This window comes from Vidua macroura, chromosome 1 (assembly GCF_024509145.1).
Source record: "Vidua macroura isolate BioBank_ID:100142 chromosome 1, ASM2450914v1, whole genome shotgun sequence".
Lineage (NCBI taxonomy): Eukaryota > Metazoa > Chordata > Aves > Passeriformes > Viduidae > Vidua > Vidua macroura.
The window spans coordinates 151,251,684-151,271,639 of NC_071571.1; the positions used below are offsets into that span (position 1 = coordinate 151,251,684).

General features: G+C 40.9%; 1 protein-coding gene across 16 annotated transcripts in view; it reads right to left on the reverse strand.

Annotated features, from left to right (window-relative positions):
• TSNARE1 (t-SNARE domain containing 1) overlaps positions 1-19,956 on the reverse strand; it is a 452,764-nt gene that overhangs the window by 162,840 nt on the left and 269,968 nt on the right. For all 16 annotated transcript variants that reach the window (XR_008436580.1, XM_053974698.1, XM_053974688.1 and 13 more), the window contains 2 exons: positions 16,930-17,002; positions 4,953-5,035 (listed from right to left, as the gene is read on the reverse strand). Coding sequence is in view for 15 of the 16 variants with exons in the window: in XM_053974698.1 (XP_053830673.1) it covers positions 4,953-5,035; positions 16,930-17,002 (156 nt within the window). In the remaining variant the exon portion in view is untranslated. The remainder of the gene's footprint in view (positions 1-4,952; positions 5,036-16,929; positions 17,003-19,956) is intronic.

Genomic DNA, 19,956 nt, shown 5'->3' on the forward strand with positions numbered 1-19,956 from the left:
AAGGTTAAAATTATTTAGTGGCAGAAAAAGACAAAGTCTTAGAGCATATCCATAGTGAAGAGGAGGAGATGATCTTCATTGTCACAATATTTGTAAGTAACAAGTACTTTGAGAGGCTACCACGCCAAAACAATTCAATGCCTCTGAGAAGGTGATTTTTGAAGCTCAAATTTTCTTTTGTTGTTAAAATACCAATGAGCTATTTGAGCAAAAGTTGAAGACAGTCCCTTATCAGTGGTCCCCAGGCAATAAGATCTCTGCAAATATCACAGATTTATGAGGCTTTTTTTCCTCAGAGCTCCAGCCTTCAAACTGCCCCTCTGTGTACCCATGAAAGCCAGACCCAGGAATTGCTTCGTTACTGGAAAAAAACTCATTGTTCTTAGACAACACAAGTGAGTCAGTGAACTGCTGTTTGCCTTTGCAACGCCAGTGAATCCAAATTAGCTTGACTTCCACAGAGGATATAGAGAAGGAAAGCAACCAGCATTAATCAGAGCAACACAAGCAGCTCTTCCAAAACAAATTCGCTCCAGCAGTCAGCACACAGAGTCCTTCAGTCAGTGAGGCCAAGCTGAACTTAGGCCAAACTTTGCATAAAAAAAAAAAAAAAGAGCAACTGGTTTAATATGTAGCCATGGAGTCTGCATTAGTTTCTTCTCCTTCCTCTCAATCCACCTGCAGGAAGCTCTGAGCAAAGTGAGCAAAGAGCAAAGTAAAAGTGCTCATCTCCACGCAGCCATCCCTTTAGTGTGATGTCCAGCCCACCTAAACTAACCTCAAGGGTAGGCTGGGTGTCTAGATATTCCCTTTTTCCCAATAAAGAGACAGGTGATAGGCACAGGATTAATTTTCCATTGAATATTCATATTATAATTGATATAATCTCAATTTGATGGCCAAAGGAGAGAACAAACTTGTCCTAAGAGGCAGCCAGCAGACCTACCTATGTCAGTCATCTCCTGTGAGATGAGACACAATGTGCTGAAAGCAATTCCTCCCCATGTATCATGGAAAGGAGGTTTGGACACTTAAACACACATCACCACCAAAAACACTCATATCTGGTCCAATAAATCTCTCTCTTCCAGAGGGCAGTCTGACCCAAGTTAAAATTGGTGTCTTGAGATGGGTGGGATGAATCATTTTCTCTGGGGGCAGGGAAAAGAAAATTTCAAGAGGCAAATCTGGGCTGTTGGTATTAATGGCAGGAGTCATCATTCCTGCTCAAGGCCCAAGAGAAATGAGACCCTCACTGAAAAGAAAGGCATGGAAGCAGGACCAGTGCAGGAGACAAATTCTACTGGCTTCACCCCGCCACATTTGTTTGCCTCTTAGAAATTTTTCAAACTCAGATTTTCTAGTGAAAGTAGGATAAAAAAGTCAAAATTGTCACACTTCTGTGACCAACAGGGTTTTCATGTGGAAAAAGATGTATCAATACATTTTGTATTGTATCAATATTCAATTCTTTTTGTATCAATATTCAACTCTTATTGCTTTCATCTGCATTTTGACCTTATGTGTTCCCACAGATAATGCACTGACCCAGCTTAACTGTGACTTGTAGTAAAAATAAGTTTAAGCAGAAACAATTATTTTCCAATTATAATTTAAAATGAAAGATAAAAAATCTGCTTATATATATATGCATGTATATATGCATGTTCCGAAGCTCTGACAGCTCCCAAAAATCTTTTAGAGTTTAGATGAGGCACATGAGAATTGACTCAGAGTAATAAAACACTGCTGTTAGCACACACATCTCAAGAGGAAGGAGCACCTTACCAAATTTAAAATGCAGACAAAGGAGATTCTTGTGAAGATAATTATATATATTTTTTTAACATTTCTATCATTTCAGGGAACCTAAATGTCTTATTTTCGAGTAACTAAGTAAAAACTATTTACTGGTTCTTTGTTATGTTAATGTGAAGGTTGGGACTGGTTCTCCAAGTTGTATTGTTGAAGTGACTGCATGGGTTACATGCAAACATTGTGCTAAATAGCCAGCCACTGAATCGTTATTCCTGACAGAAATCCCTCCATTAAGTTCTACAGAAGGTCCTAAACTCAAATGTTTCAACGGTGTTGACATTTCTGATTTCCCAATTTATGTATACATTTGTTGATAGACTAATAAAAACACTACATTGACTAATAAAAATACTGCATACACACACACACACACACACACACACACACACATTTATATATGTATAAACAGCAATAAATAACAAATGTTTGTAAGCCAGCCTGCATTTACGGGATAATCACACTGTGACATAAGTAACAAGCAAACATACCCATGAATTAGCAGTTTAACATAAGAAGGAAAACTGCTCAGTAAGATTTAAGAAACAGTTTGTGACTTTGGTCCCTGAGCAGCACAGATGAGCCAGATGGAATTTGGAGCGTGTAAAGCTCTGGCAGGTCCCTTAAAAGCAGCTCACCCACAGGGCCATCTGGCTGATCGCTCTCCCAAACCCATCCCAGATATTTCCAAGGCATCCAAAACCAGGCAAGCCACCAGGAAAGATGACCTGCACTCACACTGCATCATCCAAATGTAGGCAAGGAGCATCAGACTTCCTCCCTACAGCATCCCTGAGGGCTGTGGCACCAGGGCCCTTCCTGTCCCACCATGGGGACTGTCACTTTGGGTGTAAGATGAGCAGATATTGTGGCACACAACACATACGGCATCACATGCAACTTGACCAGCCCAGGCCAGCAGGCCAGCAGTGGAAGGGACAAAAATGTCACCTCGTTTTCTATTCATGGTGACAGAGAGTGGGCTGGGTTTATGTTGGAACCCTGGCTGCTGAGAATTTTAGACTTTCTGTGCTGACAGGCAGTGACCCCCAAGAGAACGTTGCATTTGACCTGAGGCCGTGGAGAAGGCTTACAAAATTGAATGACAGAACTGGGATTATGGGTGTGGAGTTTGAGTAGAAGTGTGCAATATCACAGGGTGGAAAACTTAGAGTTTAAGGTTTTAGAATACAGTAATATACAGAAAGCAAGATGGAGGTTTTAGGGAGGAGGCCTGTCCTTCTTTACCTTCTTCTCCATGGGTTTGGGCGGTTTTGTGTAATTGAACAAAAAAGTCTACATTGCGGGCCATGGGTGTTTGGTTATTGGGTTAAAAGTAAAAATAATTTAGGTGCCATTTCTTAATTGGACAGTTTATCCTTAAAAGGCCTTGTAGAAGGAGAGATAGTCTCCATTTTTAGTTTATTAGAGTGAAGTGCTGTAGAACTCACAGTCTGTGAGACTGTAACAGAGGTAAGAACTAATAATCATCTGAGTCCGAACAAGAAATAACATCTCGTGAATTAAATCCCAGCCCTGGCAGAAAAGAAGCAAAGACTCCACAGGTTTACACATGTTTTTCTGGTGATCCACATCCAGTAGGGCACAGGACAGTTCCCTGTGCTCCACAGGAATCTGGATTGCACATTTCCTTCAGCAGACAAAGTTTTGTAAGTGATATTTGTCACTATGGGCTTGTTTCAAGCGCAAGAGAGACTCTGTTTTCTCACGTACACCAATCAGTTCATATTTATGCCCTTGGCAGGGGTTTCCTTGCTAAAATTGGCTTTATCTTTGTCCTGATGAACCTATCTGAGGAAAAAAGGGCCTCCTGTCTGGGCAGGCTATTTCAGCAGCTCCTGCTGGCTGAAGAAAGCAGAGCCTTTAGACTGTGCTTCATTCATTTTCTGCCTGACTCCTTTTTGACCTTCTTAGCCAAAGTCATCATTAACTCATTTGCAGCTTTGCAATCAGCTCTACAGTCAGGTCAAGTATTAAATTCATTCCAGTTTCACTTTAGACTTCACGTAACAAGTTATTTTCTAAGGGAATGCAGGATTACATGCAGGGCGACACACGTTATCTTAAATACATATACATTAAAAACCGAAATCTAGCTGAAGACAGTGCTTATTTTCTGCAATTTCAAAGTTCTACAAAACTCACTCTTATTACCCAAAATTGGGACAATGTGTTTCACCAGAAAATGAGCTATAGATAACTTTAAAACCACTCCACTGCATCAAGAGTAAAATGCCTGTGAGTCTTACACCTTTGCTCTGGAGGTTTGCCCCAGAGCTTCAGAGTTCACTGTGTCCAAGGACAACTAACAGGCACCATGTGCTCTCAGGGCACACACCATGTGCTCTCAGCTATATTTTGTCAAAACTCCAGACGCATGAAAATCACCAATTTATGCTTGAGGAAAAAAGAAAACCAGCAGGTTTTTCTTCTGTCAGTCACAATGCAATTGATAACAATTTTTACTTTGTTCATTCCCCCACCCCCCATCATCCCTAGAAAGTACTAACTATAACCATCAAAGAGTTCTTTCTGGGCAAGCTGTTTTCAAAAAGATTAATGTTTGTGTGTGTATGTGTGTGTGTGTTTATGTTTTATTCTTGCTCCAATGAAGAAGAAAAAAAAAAAAAAACAATTCACAAAAAAATCCCTCAAATTGCTTTTGAAAAGTGCTGAACACCACCACCACAGCCATTATTCACCAACCACAACATGTTGTTTGACAACTCAAGTTGTTTTCTTGAAGTTCTGTTGCCTGATTATAGGGAAACACACCAAAGAGAAGCACATATGTACTTAAATGATGTGCTTTTTATGGTGTCTTTCCAAGAACAACAGTAGCTAATTGTTGACTTTCCTACTGGGAAATGTCTGTTTAATATGCAGATTTCTTAATGACTACTCTAAAGCAAATTGTCTGTGCTATGGTAATCTAAACATATATATATATATATATATATTTTCATATATAAAAAAGTTTAGTTCCTACTTAGAATATGCTTTATCATCTTTCCAGGTAGCACAAATGCATGTGCCCAGCAGTTCACGGCTGCCAGGTGTTTTATTGTAAATACTATCACTGAAAGCATTTGTAGGGTTTTTTTAGTCCCACTTACTTGGTGCTGACTTGCTTTTGCCAACTGCTCATTGGCTGATTCTACGTTGGAAGAAGAGGCCTCAATGTTGGCTTCAATGCTATCTGCAAATTAAAAGAAGATAATTACAGGGTACAAATCGGAAAAAAAAATGTTTTGCACCAACAGCAATTCAGCAATTTACTCATGGGCATAAAGAGAGGAGTGGCCTCCTGTTTGTGACCTGTAGTTCAGCTGGGAAGTAGGACCAACACCCATTCCTTCTGAGATCAACGGGAAGAGCGGCAGGGAATTCAACGGAAAGTGTCTCAAGACTGACAAATTTACTGGATTAAATTACCGAAGGGACATGGCACCTGAAATGATCTTGTTGTTAGAACTCAGGGATAAGGTTCATGTGGGACAAAGGTGGGTATTGATCATGCTCAGGTGTCTGCTCTTGATCAAATCATCCCAGACAGTACCACAGAGAGCAAATCCATGATATTCAATTCCTCCTGCTCTCCAGGAGTTGATCAGATTAAACAAACCACAAACCAAACTCTTGAACCACATTTCCAAGTTGCAGTGGAGGTCTGTAAAATGGTTCAGATGGAGAAAAATTGCTGGAATCTACAATGAAGTGAGAAGAATCTCACCCTACATTGCTATGTTTGGCACTGGGGGAAGCCTGGATGAACCAGAAGGAATCAAAATGAGGCTGGAAAAGAAAGATTATCAGCTACCCATCACAACTGGCAGGTCCCCACTTCCATCAAAAGCAAATATTAACTTTGACTCCTGACTGTGCTTAAAAAGCAACACAGCTATGGCATAAAACCTGCAAAAAAGGTTTTGTTTTTCCAGCAGAAATCTTGGAAATCTTATCCTCCAAGAGATGTGCAGCCAATAATTTCTGCTCACAGTGGAAGAGGATGTGCCCTTGGCCTGTTTCTTGATCAAATGGGTGGTTTTGAGCACAAAACAAACCACAGGGTGCATGAACTCGATCAGGAGAACTCAGCCTCAGGTAGAATAAAGTTCCAGGGATTTCTCTAATCCTTAATAAAACCAGCAGAAATTCTTCAATTAATAGTATAAGGAGTTGGATTAAGACATGTCACAAAAGATTCAAGTAATTTATTCTTTAAGTTTCTAAAGGAAAGAACAGGAATTAATCTCACCACTTTTGTGGTGGACAAAGAAATGAGGGTTTGCAGATAATTTGTGTAAAGTGCTTGCATTCACATTTTGCCATTTTGAAATGAAACAGTGTTAAAGTCTGTTAAGGTAATTATGCAACTATAACTCAAAAGAAAATACATTTTTAGAAAAGCAAAGCAAAGAAAAAAAAACCACCACAAACAAAAGAGAAAAAGAGCAGAACTCCAAGTGCCTAATCAATGCAACAGAACTTGGTCGTGTATAAAGTTCCTTGGTATCTTAGTGCAGACACCCTTCACTGCTCAACATCTCTTAAAGGCTGATTGGCCTCAGAAAATGAATCATTTAGGCAGAGAGGAGCTACAGAGGAGAAATGTATTAAATATATCCTTCTAAAACAAGAATAATCTGTCTGCACTTCTCCTGGGAAGAAGGAAATCATAGAATAAGCTTAATTTAGCTCCCTTCAAAGGCCCTCCAGAGGAACCCAACACTTTCCTCTGCCTGCGGGGAGGCCTGAGGAGATTTGCCTTCGTTAGATAAAATTAAACACTGTGCACACCCCCTTAGTGCTCCCTGGAATGGGAAAACCACACCTTGGGCAGAGCTTTTGAGAGCATCATCTCCGTTTTTCCCAGCACAGGCTTTCCCAGGTAAGAAGGACGTGCTCCATGTCCTGGATGAGTTGATGGCATGTCACAAAGGGAGCTTGGGCCCCAGTGGAACTGTTTCTGCTCACTCCTTCTGCCAGTGGGGCAATACCAGCCTTGTAATAAGTAAAGCTCCCATTTAAATTCTATTTTTTGAAGCAACTTGTAATCCTGAGGCACAGGGGAAAAACTAAGACAAACAAAAAAGCCCCACCAAATCAGCTCTAAAACCCCACAATAATGAGGCATAAATATATAAAGCAATTTAACCAGATATTTCTGCTGATTAACACAGGGAAGCAAGGAAAGGGAGGAGAGTTTGGCCCAAATCACAAAGAAACAAGCAATAATTCAGTGGTGTTAATAAGTCAATGATGAGTATGTCACTGACAGACATTTCAGTGAATCTTTGCTGAACGAGTGGTGGTTCACAGCCTCACCCTGGCCATTTTCAGGCTCCTTGCCAAGGTACCTCACTGGGGGATGGAGAGACAAGGGTGGCAGGGTCCTCAGTGGGCTGAAAAAACCTGCTGGAGGGATCTGCCTTTTCCTTTCCCTTAGGGATGAAGGGATAGTGAGTTTGTTCCCAAACAGATGAGATAATCCAGCCCTGGGTCCTGAATTTCTCAAAGAAATGGAATCCCACAACAGCTTTCTGCCTTCAGACTCTGGTGACAAATTTATTGTACAATTTGAGAACAAAAATCCCAAGGGGATGCAGTTGACATTTTGATAAACTCGGGGATAGGGCTGCACCAAAGCAGATGGTGTTTGCAACCAAACACATCAGAGAATTAGGAAAATATTTATAATTTTTCATCTGAAACACAGTCTTGCAATAGCAGTAGTGAAGGTGACAGAGCTAGCCAGGCTTTAGATTCAATTTTTTATGATTTTATGACACATTTATCACACAGAGATGGAAGTAATGATGACCCCAAGAGGTATCTTTCAATTCCAGCTATTTATCTGTGTCCTGAGATCAAGCCCTTCTAATGATCAACAGGAGCCTTATATGGGAAATTATTGGATTGACAGTGGCTGGAATGGGGGTTTTACCCTAATGTTTCAAGGAATCACTCACATTACCTGTATTTTTACAGCAGCAACAATGGACAGATTTCACAAGGCAGAATTTCAGCTAAACCACTTGAAAGACAGGAAAGTGAGCTCATGAATGAGAATTTTTAAATGCTCCCACTTGGCAGTAACCAAAATGGGCCCCTTCAGGTTTCCATAGTATGCTTTTATTTTTAGCACTTTAATAAGCTTAACCCTCTTTTATCGTTACAACTTCTGGCTAAAAATAATCAATATAGCATACTGAGAGGCACAATAAAAAGAAGAAGAAGAAAAAGAAAAAAAGAGTATTTTGGTAATGTATAGAGGTTTCTTTCCTAATTAAAAGCCAAGTTTGGAGGGAAATTGCTTTCAGCGTGAAAATGAATTTTGCCCATTCAAATTGCCATGTACTTGGAAAGTTTTAAGTGAGTGTCATTCCACGAACAAAAGGCCCTCAGGCTTAGTGAAGACAGAGCTGTGGATGTTAAAGGGAAGGAAATTCTTCCAGAGCAAAGTTTAAAATGGCTCAGGGTTAGTAATTTGCAAACTTCAATGTAAACATCAAGTTATAAATTCTGCACACAAGAGGGTTTATAAAATAATTGTGCTCATATATTAAATTCAGGCTAAATGGGTCACACTGGCTTAGATTGGTGCAAGAAAATACAATTTTCAGCACTGTGAGTCATCAGGAGCTGTGGTTATTGCTTCCAAAAAAGGAAGATAGAACTTACCTTCCCATCAGATTTTAGCAGAGCTCTGATCCTTCCACATAACACATCACAACCCTCAGAGGCAAGGACTGAGGCACTGAACATCCAGTTCAGCACCATTTTCCAGGCAGGCCTGGAAAGAGTATTCAAAGTACCCTAAAATGTCATAACCAGCTCCTCCTGATGGTTTTCTTCAGCCAACAGCCCAAACCCCTTGGTCTGAATGAATAAAAGTGGCTACAGGGCAACAGCCAAACACCATCATAAATTCACAGCACTTCTTATTCCTAAATGATTTATACTGTCCTTAAAATGCATCTTGGAAATGTCAAGTATCTGCTGCATATGGATGTGCTGAAAAATGGTACTGCCCTGCCAGAGGTTTGCCATGCCTGCCAGGATACATCTCCCAGGAATTCAAAATTCAAGCATTTTCCTGAGCGTGTCTGTTGGAAAACAACGCGTCCTGTCAGAGAATAAGGCACCTCCTATGATCTGCTCCGTGCTAAATGGCAGAGTGCAGAAACATTATCACTTTGGCATCTGCAAAGCAATTTACTGTTCATTCTTACAGAGACAAGTGGCCTCAAATTCCTGATGTTTGCCACAGGAGAAGGGTCAGCATAGGAAGAGTGTCCTGAGGGTGCATGTCCTGCACCCAGTGGCCACTGTACACTCTCAGTCACCCATCCAAGGGGTCCTCAATTCCCACATGATGCTTTCAGGTGATCTGGGATAATCAATCCAAGGCTCTACTTTTAAACCCTTTAATATGTGAGGATATTGTATCACAACAACAGACCTGATTAAATTTTTTTCCCTATTTCCTTCTTTTTCTGTATTAAAAAAAAAAAAAAAAAAAAAAAAAAAAAGTTATGTCAAAAAGAGGGTTTTTTTTTGTGAAGTAATTTATGGGTGTGCCCGATTTTTTTTTATTCCCCAAATATTCTCTGAAAGCAATTTACAGGGCAAATTACTTTGAATAGCTTTGAATGGCAAATTCCAGATAGTTGCCTGTAGCACACCCTTTCTTTTCACAGAATCAGAGAATCATGGACTGGTTTGAATTGGAAGGGGCCTTAAAATCATCTTGTTGCAATACCCTGCCATAGGGGACACCTTCCACCGTTCCAGGCTTCTCCAAGCCCTGTCCAACCTGGCCTTGAGCTCTTCCAGGGATGGGGAGTCCATAACTTCTCTGGGCAACCTTTTCCTTGTGATTTACACTCAACACGTTTTTTTTTTAATTCTGTAAGACATCCAAGTTAAAGAAAAATATGTTTCTTTAAATTTACAACTAAAAAAAAAAGAAGTAAAGATCAATTTTTTTTTCCAAATCCAGCTTGTGAATTGAAAGAGTTTGAATAAATCCCTTCATTTCATTTGCATCCAGCATTTTTCAGAAGTCCGTTTTTGTCTACAATTAACACAAAACTCACTTTCCATCACACAGCTGAGTTATCAAGTCCTGCTGCTGATGAAGGAAGTTTCAGTCTGAGTTTGTCACCAGAATAATAAGGTTGGTAGGGGTGTGGATTCATAGAAATAAATATATTTTATTTCTGCTTGCTGTCTTGGAAAGATCATATATTTTACCTACCACGCAAGGTCACTGATATTTACTACTTACTTGACCTCTTTTGCTTTACATGGCTTGTTTGATTTACTTAAACTGCTCAAGTAATGTTTCCCAAACAGTCTGGCAGAGAATTGCACCTCCCAGCAGAAATAAACCACCCACCTGAGCAGCTTCTGCCTTTCTGACATTTACTGCTCAATTGCAGCTTTATTAGAAACTGAGACCATGGCAGTTCTAACTTCCCAAAAACTGCTTTGGATAAATTGATGTGAGAAGAATCCTACGGGTGGCAATAAACCTCGTGGAAGGAAGAGCCTTGCTTCTTGTACAAAATTAGCTGGCTCATTAACTGTAATTATACCACCCCAATCACATTATGAGGGTCAAACACAGAAATAAACACAGCAGACAAATCTTTAGGCATTAGGAAATTTGCAAGTGTAGAGTTGCCCATCACTCTTCTCCTTGTAAACCAGCATGTGCTGTCTTACCAGCAGTGCCAGCACGAGAGCTGAATGTGAGAGTCCCCATGCAAAGGATGGCACAAAAATCACACTCACAGAGAGCAGGAGGAGGAGAGAAACACAAAAGCTCATGCAATTTTTGTGTTGCTTGTTATCTCGAGTAAAATGAGTCGGTCAGAGAGCACAGTAGCCCACACGTGGCTCCAACAACTTCGCCACAGCAGAGGTCACCAAGCAGTGCCTCACATGAGACTGAGGGTGTCCAGCCCTGCCCAGAGAGCTGTCAGTGGAGGCCACCACTGCTGCAGTCCAGATAAACAGGGAAAGGTGAGTGGTATAAAACACACCACAGAATCACAGAATGATTTGGCTTAGAAGATACCTTAAAGATCATCTCTTTCTAACCCTCTGCCATGGGACACCTTCCACTAGATCAGGTTGATCAGAGACCCATCCAACCTGGCCTTGAACACCTCCAGGGGTCGGGCAGCCACAGCTTCTCTGGGCAACCTGTGCCAGTGACCTACTGCCCATGTCCTTCATATTGTTGCCTACAAGGTAATTAGGGATAATAACACCATAAGGATAATAAAACCATACAATTTCAGCAGCTGGGGTGGTTTGCAATAAATCTTTGTTAGACTTAGCTGATGACAGGGCATAAACTGAAGGTGGACAAAGAGGTGGGAAGTGGAATAGATTCAGGAACATCCCAGTGTACCCTTCCTTCATGGGCTGTGCTCTGTACTGACACGTTACTCTGGGTCTTATCAAGTGGCTGAAAGCAGCACAGCCAAGAGAATATTTCCCAATCCATCAGGAACCAATAAGAACATAAATGTGCACATTCCCGTAACAGCTTCCTCTGAGATCACTTAGGGATCTTAACCAAAGGAGAGACTTTGCAGGCCACATTCAGCTGATCAGAGATATTAAAGCTGTTGCATTCAGGTATTTGGGGACTGTTCTCGAGATGTGTTCATTTTCTGCAGATGTCCCAGCTGAGGCACATAACTCGGGAGGGTTTAGTTAAGGCTCCAGTTGAATGATTTCCCTGCTCAGTTTGCAGTCTGACAACAGACTCCTGGCTGTGCCATCCAGGCAGCCAGACTGGAGGAGGACATGCTGATGGGCCCTCTTGACAGCGTTTACGTGTCAAACCAGCCTAATGGTCAGAAAGGCAACAAAGTGGACTTGATTTCACAGGGAAAAAAAAACAAAACAAAACAAAAAAAAAAAAAACCCAAAAAAACCCAAACAAACAAACAAAACAAAACAAAACAAAACCAAAACAAAACAAAAAAACCCACAAAAAAACACACACACACGAAAAAAGCAAACCCCAAACTGAAAAACCGTCCCCACATTCCAAAGCTTCCAAAATAAGCAACCCATTTGCATTCATGCAAACACTTTCCTTTGAAGGAAGTTCATTGCCATTGTTACCATCACTAGGTAATAAGTGACAATGTGGCACTTCTGTGAATGGCAGCATCACTCAAGGACTGAACACACTGGCGCATCAAGAAGATCCTCTTGACTGAAGGAAAGCAACAGCTGCCATGTGTTTAATTCTTTTTCCAGGTCTCTGTGCTCCAGCCTGACAGATACCAGGCAGAGATGTTTGTTAAGTGAAGGACCATCGACTTTAGATCACTTAAGATTTTTTTTCACCCAGTTATTTTTAGACATATAAAGTCCAGACTTCAAGAGTCAAGTGACGTGAAGTGAAGTGAAGTGAAGTGAAGTGAAAGCCAAGTAGCACCAACATCTAAGTCTGGATAAGTACTGGTCTAAAAACAAAGTCTGAGTCCTGACACAGTAGGACATTGATCTGTCCTGAGGAGACCACCAAGTTAATTAGAGGGATGGAGCACCTCTCCTAAGAGGAAAGGCTGAGACAATTCAAACTGTTCAAACTGGAAAAGAGAAGGGTTTTGGTGACCTAATTGTGGCCTTCAAATACCTGAAAGGAGCCTGCAAGAAAGATTGAGAGAGATTATTTACAATAGCCTGGAGTGACAGGACAGGAGAGAATGGATTAAAACAAAAATACAGTAGGTTTAGTAGGAAGAAATTCTTCCTTGTGAGGGTGGTGAGGCCCTGGCACAAGTTTCCCAGAAAAGCTGTGGTTTTCCAAAGCAGCCCCATCCCTGGAATTGTCCAAGGCCAGGCTGGATGTGGCTTGGAGCAACCTGGGATAGTGGAAGGTTTTCCTGCCCATGGCAGGGGGTTGGAAGTGGTCGATCTTTAATGTCCCTTCCAACCCAAATTTTCCATGATTCTTTTAGCCAGTGAGATTTGCTGTGCAAAGATAGATTTGTGTACATTCCTTCTGGACAAAGAGGTAGCGAACTGGTAAATTCCTTCCTGTGTTGCTGCTCTTGCTATATTAAAATAGGTGGCCCCTGTGTGAGCTTGGGATCTTTTCCCATTTTAGGGAAGGATACAGATACACAAAGCTTGGTTCCAAAACTGCTCAAAAGAGTCAGAAACGTGATGCTTTCAAAAGTGTAAAATGTTTTCAGAACAATGTGGGTCTTTCCTTGTGGCTTTGTGAAATGCAATGGAGCTGTAAACAGTGATAGAAGTGGTGGAAGTTGAATTAGAGCAGTTTAGATAAGGGCTGTAGTTTTTGAGTGTTATTCTGGCATAACTATTAAGGTTGCATATACAGGTAGCATGGACAAACAGCTTTTCTAAAACACAGATAATTTCCTTTTGCCGTGGGCAAAAAAAAAAAAAAAAAGAGCACTAACTCCTATTCAGGTCAACTCTCTTCTCACTTACAAGACAAACAGAAGCCTACAAATTGGACAAACTTGCACTTGCTTTCATCAGGTTCCAATACAAATATTGGCAGCTGTGTTGTTGACACTTTCTTCAGAGGAAGTGAGGATTTAAGGATTCTCTTCTCCCTAACAACAGTCACAAAACTGATTCAATGGAAGTCTTTATGCATATCACAGTACCACCAATCAAAGTACAAGCTTGCACATATAAAATAGAGATGCTCAGTGTGAAATACTGGGAATGTTTCAGACTTTTGGGGAACTTACAGCTCAGCTGAGTGGCCATCTACGAGTATGGAAAGGAGTGATTGTTGCTGTCGCAACCACCTCCAACAGAATTTACTTCTCACAGTGCCAAGCGTTGAATCCTTGCATGCTTTGGCTTCAGAATCCTTCTGCTGCCAGGACAGTAAAATTTATTGGAGATGAACCTCTGCTGGCCATCTGAAGATTTTGCCATTTGTACATCAGATCCCTAAAGCTGTCCTCAATACATGTCAGAACCTCCTGGAATATTTATGCCCTGCTGTGTTGTCCTTCCAGTTGATATTGGGGTGGTTGAAATCCCCTGTGAGGACCAGAGTCTGCAAAGGTGAGGCTGTTCCTCGCTGTCTGTAGAGGGCCTCAACCTCTTTGCCTGTTCTCCTTTTAATCCTGACCCATGATCTTTCCATCAGCTTCTCATCCATCCCCAGGCAGCATCCCATGCACTCCAGCTGCTCTCTCTGTAAAGGGTAACTCTTCCTCCTCATTTTCCTACCCTGCCCTTCCTAAAAGAGCCTGCATCCCTCCAAGGCAACACTTCATCAAGGGGCCAACCCACCACATCTCCATGATCCCAGTAAAACTGTAGCCCTGCAACTTCACACAGATCTCTTAACACCTCAGGTTTATCCCTGATAATTTGTGCATTTAGCACCCCAGAGTGCTCAGCTCCCGTAAAGGATTTGGGATTTTTGTCCATGATGGTGGTGCCTGGTCGGCATCTCCCTGCTCACTTCCAGGTCTGAAGGTGACCCTGCCCACACCTCATTTTGGTGGCTTTGGGAACCCTTCCTGCCACACCACCCCATGTCCTTTTTTCAGCAATCCTGTCCTCTGCTCCTACAGGACTGCTGGTCACATCCTCCCTCTGCCATCATTACTAAAATTCTCCTTCTGTGGTGGATCCCATCTCTCCAAAGCAGCTGCAAATCCCCACACAGGGTTCCATTGAACCCCAAACCATGCCACCAATACCAATTCTTCAGCCAATTATTGTTTTCTCCTGTTAGTGTCCTCCTGCTTGCCCTCCTTCCCCTCACCAGCAGCCCATTTGATGAAGCTGCACCGGGATGAATTTGCCAAGAGCTCCTGCAGGATTGTGTTGGGAAGACACTGCTGATTCTCAGCTAACCCAGGCCATTGGCTTGTTTTGGTTTCAACGGCTTGGGCTCACTGATGGTGATTTATAATTAAATATTTGTATCAAAGAGATGCCATGACCAGGAACTTGGCCACAGAGTTTGTTTGCAGAAGACACAAAATAACAGAGATAATCCTCTCCCAAGTCTGCATTTTATTTCTTCCCTGAATGACAGAAATTGCTCTCTCCCCTAGGGAGTGTTATCAGAGTGTTCATTAAGGAACTGGCCCACATGCCAGAAAAACTCCTTTTAGATTTTTGTAAGAAGCAAGGGTTACTCTGCCTGTGCCATGCACAGACCAGACAAACTCTCCCCATAATTCTCCCCAGCTCAGGTGATCCAAAGATCACCTGGGATCATTTTGCTGAGGGGCTCATCTCATATTCCCTGGTTTTGTATTTTCCCTGAGTTTTCCAGACAAGCACACACAAGAGCTTTCATTCCATGCATGTCAGAGGAATGGACTGAAAAAAATAAAACAAGCGCCAAGAGAGCTGTCTCTTGTCATGGAATGTTCACTGTGGGGGTTTCAACATCTCTTGCCTCCTGATTCTTTATCTCCTTTACTTTTGTGTAATATGAATGTCACAAGATAAACAGTGGGACCCTTCAGCAATTGGCTGGGAAGACACCTCGATTGCCTGTCAGGATTAAAAGATAATCCTTAAAAAAACTGTTAAAAATCTGCTGGAGTGTAAGAGGAACAACAACAAAAAAAGCTACAAAAACCTTATGCTGGCTCAAAGACAAAATGTCCTACTTAATCTAACAGCTCCTCACAGGGAAGTTAATACTGGGATGGCTTCTATGCATGGGTAAAGTCTCAAAGTAATAAATATTGCCTTAAGAAAAGGAGTTGTGAGGTTCTTGAAGCTAGTTGATGTATGTTGTCATGTCCCTCAAGGCATTAGCATCTGATGTGCTTTTAGAGATGAATCAGGCTCCAAAGTTATCCATGCAAGAAAATAAGATTTCAAAACAGCATCAAGAGGAAAAAAAAAAAAAAGGAAAGAAAATAAGTAGAAAAAAAGAAAATATACTTAAAAACTGATTTTAAATATAATTTTGACATTTTTTTGCTGGCCCTGTGAACCTGAGTGGTGTTTCTCAATGGGGTGTAGATCACTCATTTCAATGTGAAAGGAAGTATCTTATGCTGAGATATGAACTTGGCAAAGAAATCCAGAGTGATTAATAAGCAGCAGAGAAGAGTTTCTGCTGTTAAAATCTGTATATGGCTGTCTCAGGACTTGTTCCGGCTCCCAAGAGCACCAGTGAGAATTCCAGCTGAGCCTTTAGGTGAGAAATATCTCCACAAATCCTGCTGCTCTGCAGTTTAGGTCCCTCAAGCAGCCTTTAGGACAATTAGCTCCCAGTTTTGGAAGTGGGCAGCTGTTTCAGAAGTACCACATATTATTATTGTGCTTACAAAAAAACAAGAGATAGAGGAAAAAAGTCTGATTTCTCTTGACATCATCAGAAAAGAGCAGTGACAAAGGTCAGAGAGAGCTGATATAAAGTGTCTTCTCCGTCTGTTCAAGAAGTGGTGGCTCCTAGTGATGGGCTGCTCCTAAAGATAGGACTAGGAGTTTCTCTCATCTCTTTTCCCAGTTTTCTCCACCCAATTTTTTTCCTAGTCATTGGTAGCTGCAGAACAAGAGCAGATCAACTAATGGGCAGAAACTTCAGTCTTTATATGAGCACATCTTGATGTCAGGCTTCTATAAATTTAGTTAGACACACCCTGCTATGTGGAATGAAAATTCTGTTTGGAAACAAAAATCTGCTTAATTTTCTCTAATTTTATCAATGATAATCATAATAATTGTCACTACTGTTGTTTTTTTTTTTTTTTTTTTTTAATTGCGGTTCCAGGTAGAAAGGAAGAATTGGATCCCTTTCCAGTTAAAGTTATATGTTCTCCAGCTTCCTTTTTTGCAGTCAAAAGGGAATGGATTAATCTCCCTGTGAATTCTATTTTATGCTAAATATACCAGCAAACTGTCCATAACATAAGAACCTTATTGCACAGGGCAGCTTGTCAGATCCAACCATCTCTGGATGTACAAAATGCTCAAAACACAGTGAAAATTATCACAGCATCAGCAAAGGGCTGCTCATTAGGGACAAGACCATGTTGGAATGCTGGAAGAGGGAAATAAAGCCCATAATTTTCATGTGACACTTACCTATTGTGTCTCCTTGCTCGTGCACCATGGAGGCCAGGTCTTTGATGATCTGGTTCACATCCAACATGTCACTCTGAAAAGACAGAAATCCTAACATTACCCAGGAATGGGGAATATCCAAGTACAAAAGGCACGTTCCACAGTCCAGCTTGGCAAAGAAAAACACAAACCCAGGAATCTCCAGCAGCATAGATGTGAAAGGGAAAGTTATAATGCTCCCATAGTAAAAAATTCCCTCATGGAATTAGATCCAGCCATGGTCTGCTGGATCTAAGTCAGGCAGCTGACTCAAGCTTTGTGAGAGGAGCAAGTGGAATGATCAGATTGCTTTTCAGAATTGTGGAGGACTAAGAAAAAGCAACAAGAAAAACAACAGTGGAAAACCCTTCTCTTTCTTAAAAAGTTATTGGTGATGCAGGCCATTCCTCCCAGACTGTTTTCTCCTACACAGAAAAAGGCCATCTCTCAGCACAGCATCCATCTGATGCTATTCATAAACTGATGGATACAATCAAAAACTCCCTGAATTTGAAATTACCTTATTGGTAGTGCAATAAGGAAAGAGCTGTTTGATGAACAGATTCATTTATGTTTTCAAGTAGTTTATAAAAAAAAAAAGTAACTGCATTCAGCTCTGAAATCTTCTCTGTGAAAACACAGCAAATAACCTCTGAGTTTGTTTCCTTCATTTCTGAACACTTACCATATAAAAGAGCAAATGTGAGCATATGTTGACATCATATGACACTGTCTCCTCTAAAAAGAATTAATTTAGCAATAATAGACATAATAATATAGACACTGCTAAATGCACTGCCAGTAAGGCAGCGTTACCAGTGCAGAAAAAAATACACTAAAAAAGGGTGCATATTTTTTTTTCAGCCTTACAAGTCAGAGAATCACAGAAACATTGAAATGGGCAGGAACCTTTGGAAATTATTTAGCCCAACAGCCCTTCTCAGAGCAGACAACTAAAGTAGGGTGCTCAGGGCATGGTTTTGTGTGCCTCCAAGGATGGAGATTCCACAGATTGTCTGGCAAACTCTAAGTCCATGGAACCCTGTGTATTGTTTGAGCATGGCTGGATGACAGGCACCCACCAAATCTGCTCTACCACTCCCCCCTGTAGGTAAATAGGGGACTGAAAATGTAATGAAGGGTTCATAAGTTGAGATATGGACCAGGAGACCTCACCCTCCAAATATCATCATGGGCAAAACAGACAGATATTAATTGAATTTATTACTAACAAAATCAGAGCAGGGTAATGAGAGGTTTCAGAACTGTCTGGACACAATCCTGTGCCTGTGCTCTGGGATGGCTGGAGCAGGGAGGTGGGACCAGATGGCCTCACTGTGGTCCCTTCTAGCCTGGCCTGCTCTGGGATTTCATGCTCATCCCAAAAGATCCAATTGCCTCCACCATGCTTTTTAAAGAGCTCCATTTCCCTACTAACAAATTTAGAAAATGGTGCAGAATGAATCCATGTCCTCCTACTGAAGTTTGCTATGAGAATATAACTGGCATAACACTTCAACACGTAATGCAATAGAACTGCATCAATTTAAAATGAGGTCTGGGAGTCCCACTGTGAGTGATAGAATAGACCAAATTGTTGAATAACTGAAGATGGAGGAAAAGCAAAAGATTGAAAAAGCTGTGAGAACTCATAATAAAGCAAAAAACACTCCCCCAACCAAAGACCGGGTAATGCACCACAAAATGTACTTCATTCCTTCATTTGTCAAGCATAATGAAGCTTTAATTACGGATGGTATTATTCCTAACTTGTAAGTACTGTAGAATATTTTGCAAAACAATGAAGTTTAAGTAATTTGAGACTGTACTTGAGCAGTTTGTTAGTAAATCATTACTGGGAAATGAGGAGAAATTAGTGGAGGTTTTTTTTTTTTTTTTCTTTTTTTTTGTTTTTTTTTTTTTTTATGGGAAGTTTTCTGAGCTTTTTGTAAAAAAAATTTAAGGGAGAATGTTAAAGTTTAGCAAAATGTGAAGAACAGAGAATTAATTTTATTGTCTTGCACTGCTCAATTTAACTGCTTTGAAAAAGATGATTAAGGAAAATAGAGACAAAAAATAATAATAATACTAAAAAAGCCCAGAATGCTAATTTGTCTCTCTTGGCTAAATTGTCACTGACATAATTTTCTGTGTCTGTTCCTTGCAATATAAACACAATTCTTTCTACACTTCAATCTGCTTTATTTTGTTGTGCTTCTTTTTCAGCACTTTAAGTGAAGGTGGCTTAAAACTCACAAATATGTTTTTGCACGTACATTTGGTTAGACAGATTATTGCAATATATTGAATTACACGTGCCCCCACCCACACCAAGCATTTCCACTGGAATAAAAAAGATGATACACTGACTTCTTAGAGCACCCTTCCCAGCTAATTTAGCCATGAGGAGCTGGGCTGTCTATGTCCTGATCCCCAGATATTGGGTGAGGCAGAGAAGAATGAGAAAGAAAATTCAACGTTGTGTGCGAACGGTGCTGGTTCAGCTTTGCCATTTGTATTCAGGTACTTGAAAGCAACCATCTGCAGCTGCAGAGTGTAGATCCTTTCCATAATGTTGCAATAACACTTAAAATTACTGTTTAGCAAATATGCATCAGTGAGAGCCAGCGCTGAGTTGTGAGGAAGGAAAAGCTGCGACTACTGCACTTGAGGAAAAACAAACAGGGGTGAGTTATAAAGCACAGAGCATAAAAACAATCTGACCTGAAGCAAGAAATCTGTTGAATAATTTAACCTGGCAATGTGAAGTTTCAAAGCCCTTGATATATGTAAGGAAAACAAAGGAAGAAATAGAAGAAAGAGAAATATCCAGAAATAAAGACCTTCCATAATGGAATATACCTTGGAGCTACACTCCTGCTGCTTCCTTGCCAGGTCTGCTCCATCCCCAAGTACCTCTGAACTTGCCAGACATCAGAGTTTGTTAGGAAAATCAGATTGCCTTTGGTTCCCCATGTTTGCACACACCTTGCAGAATTCACAATGAAA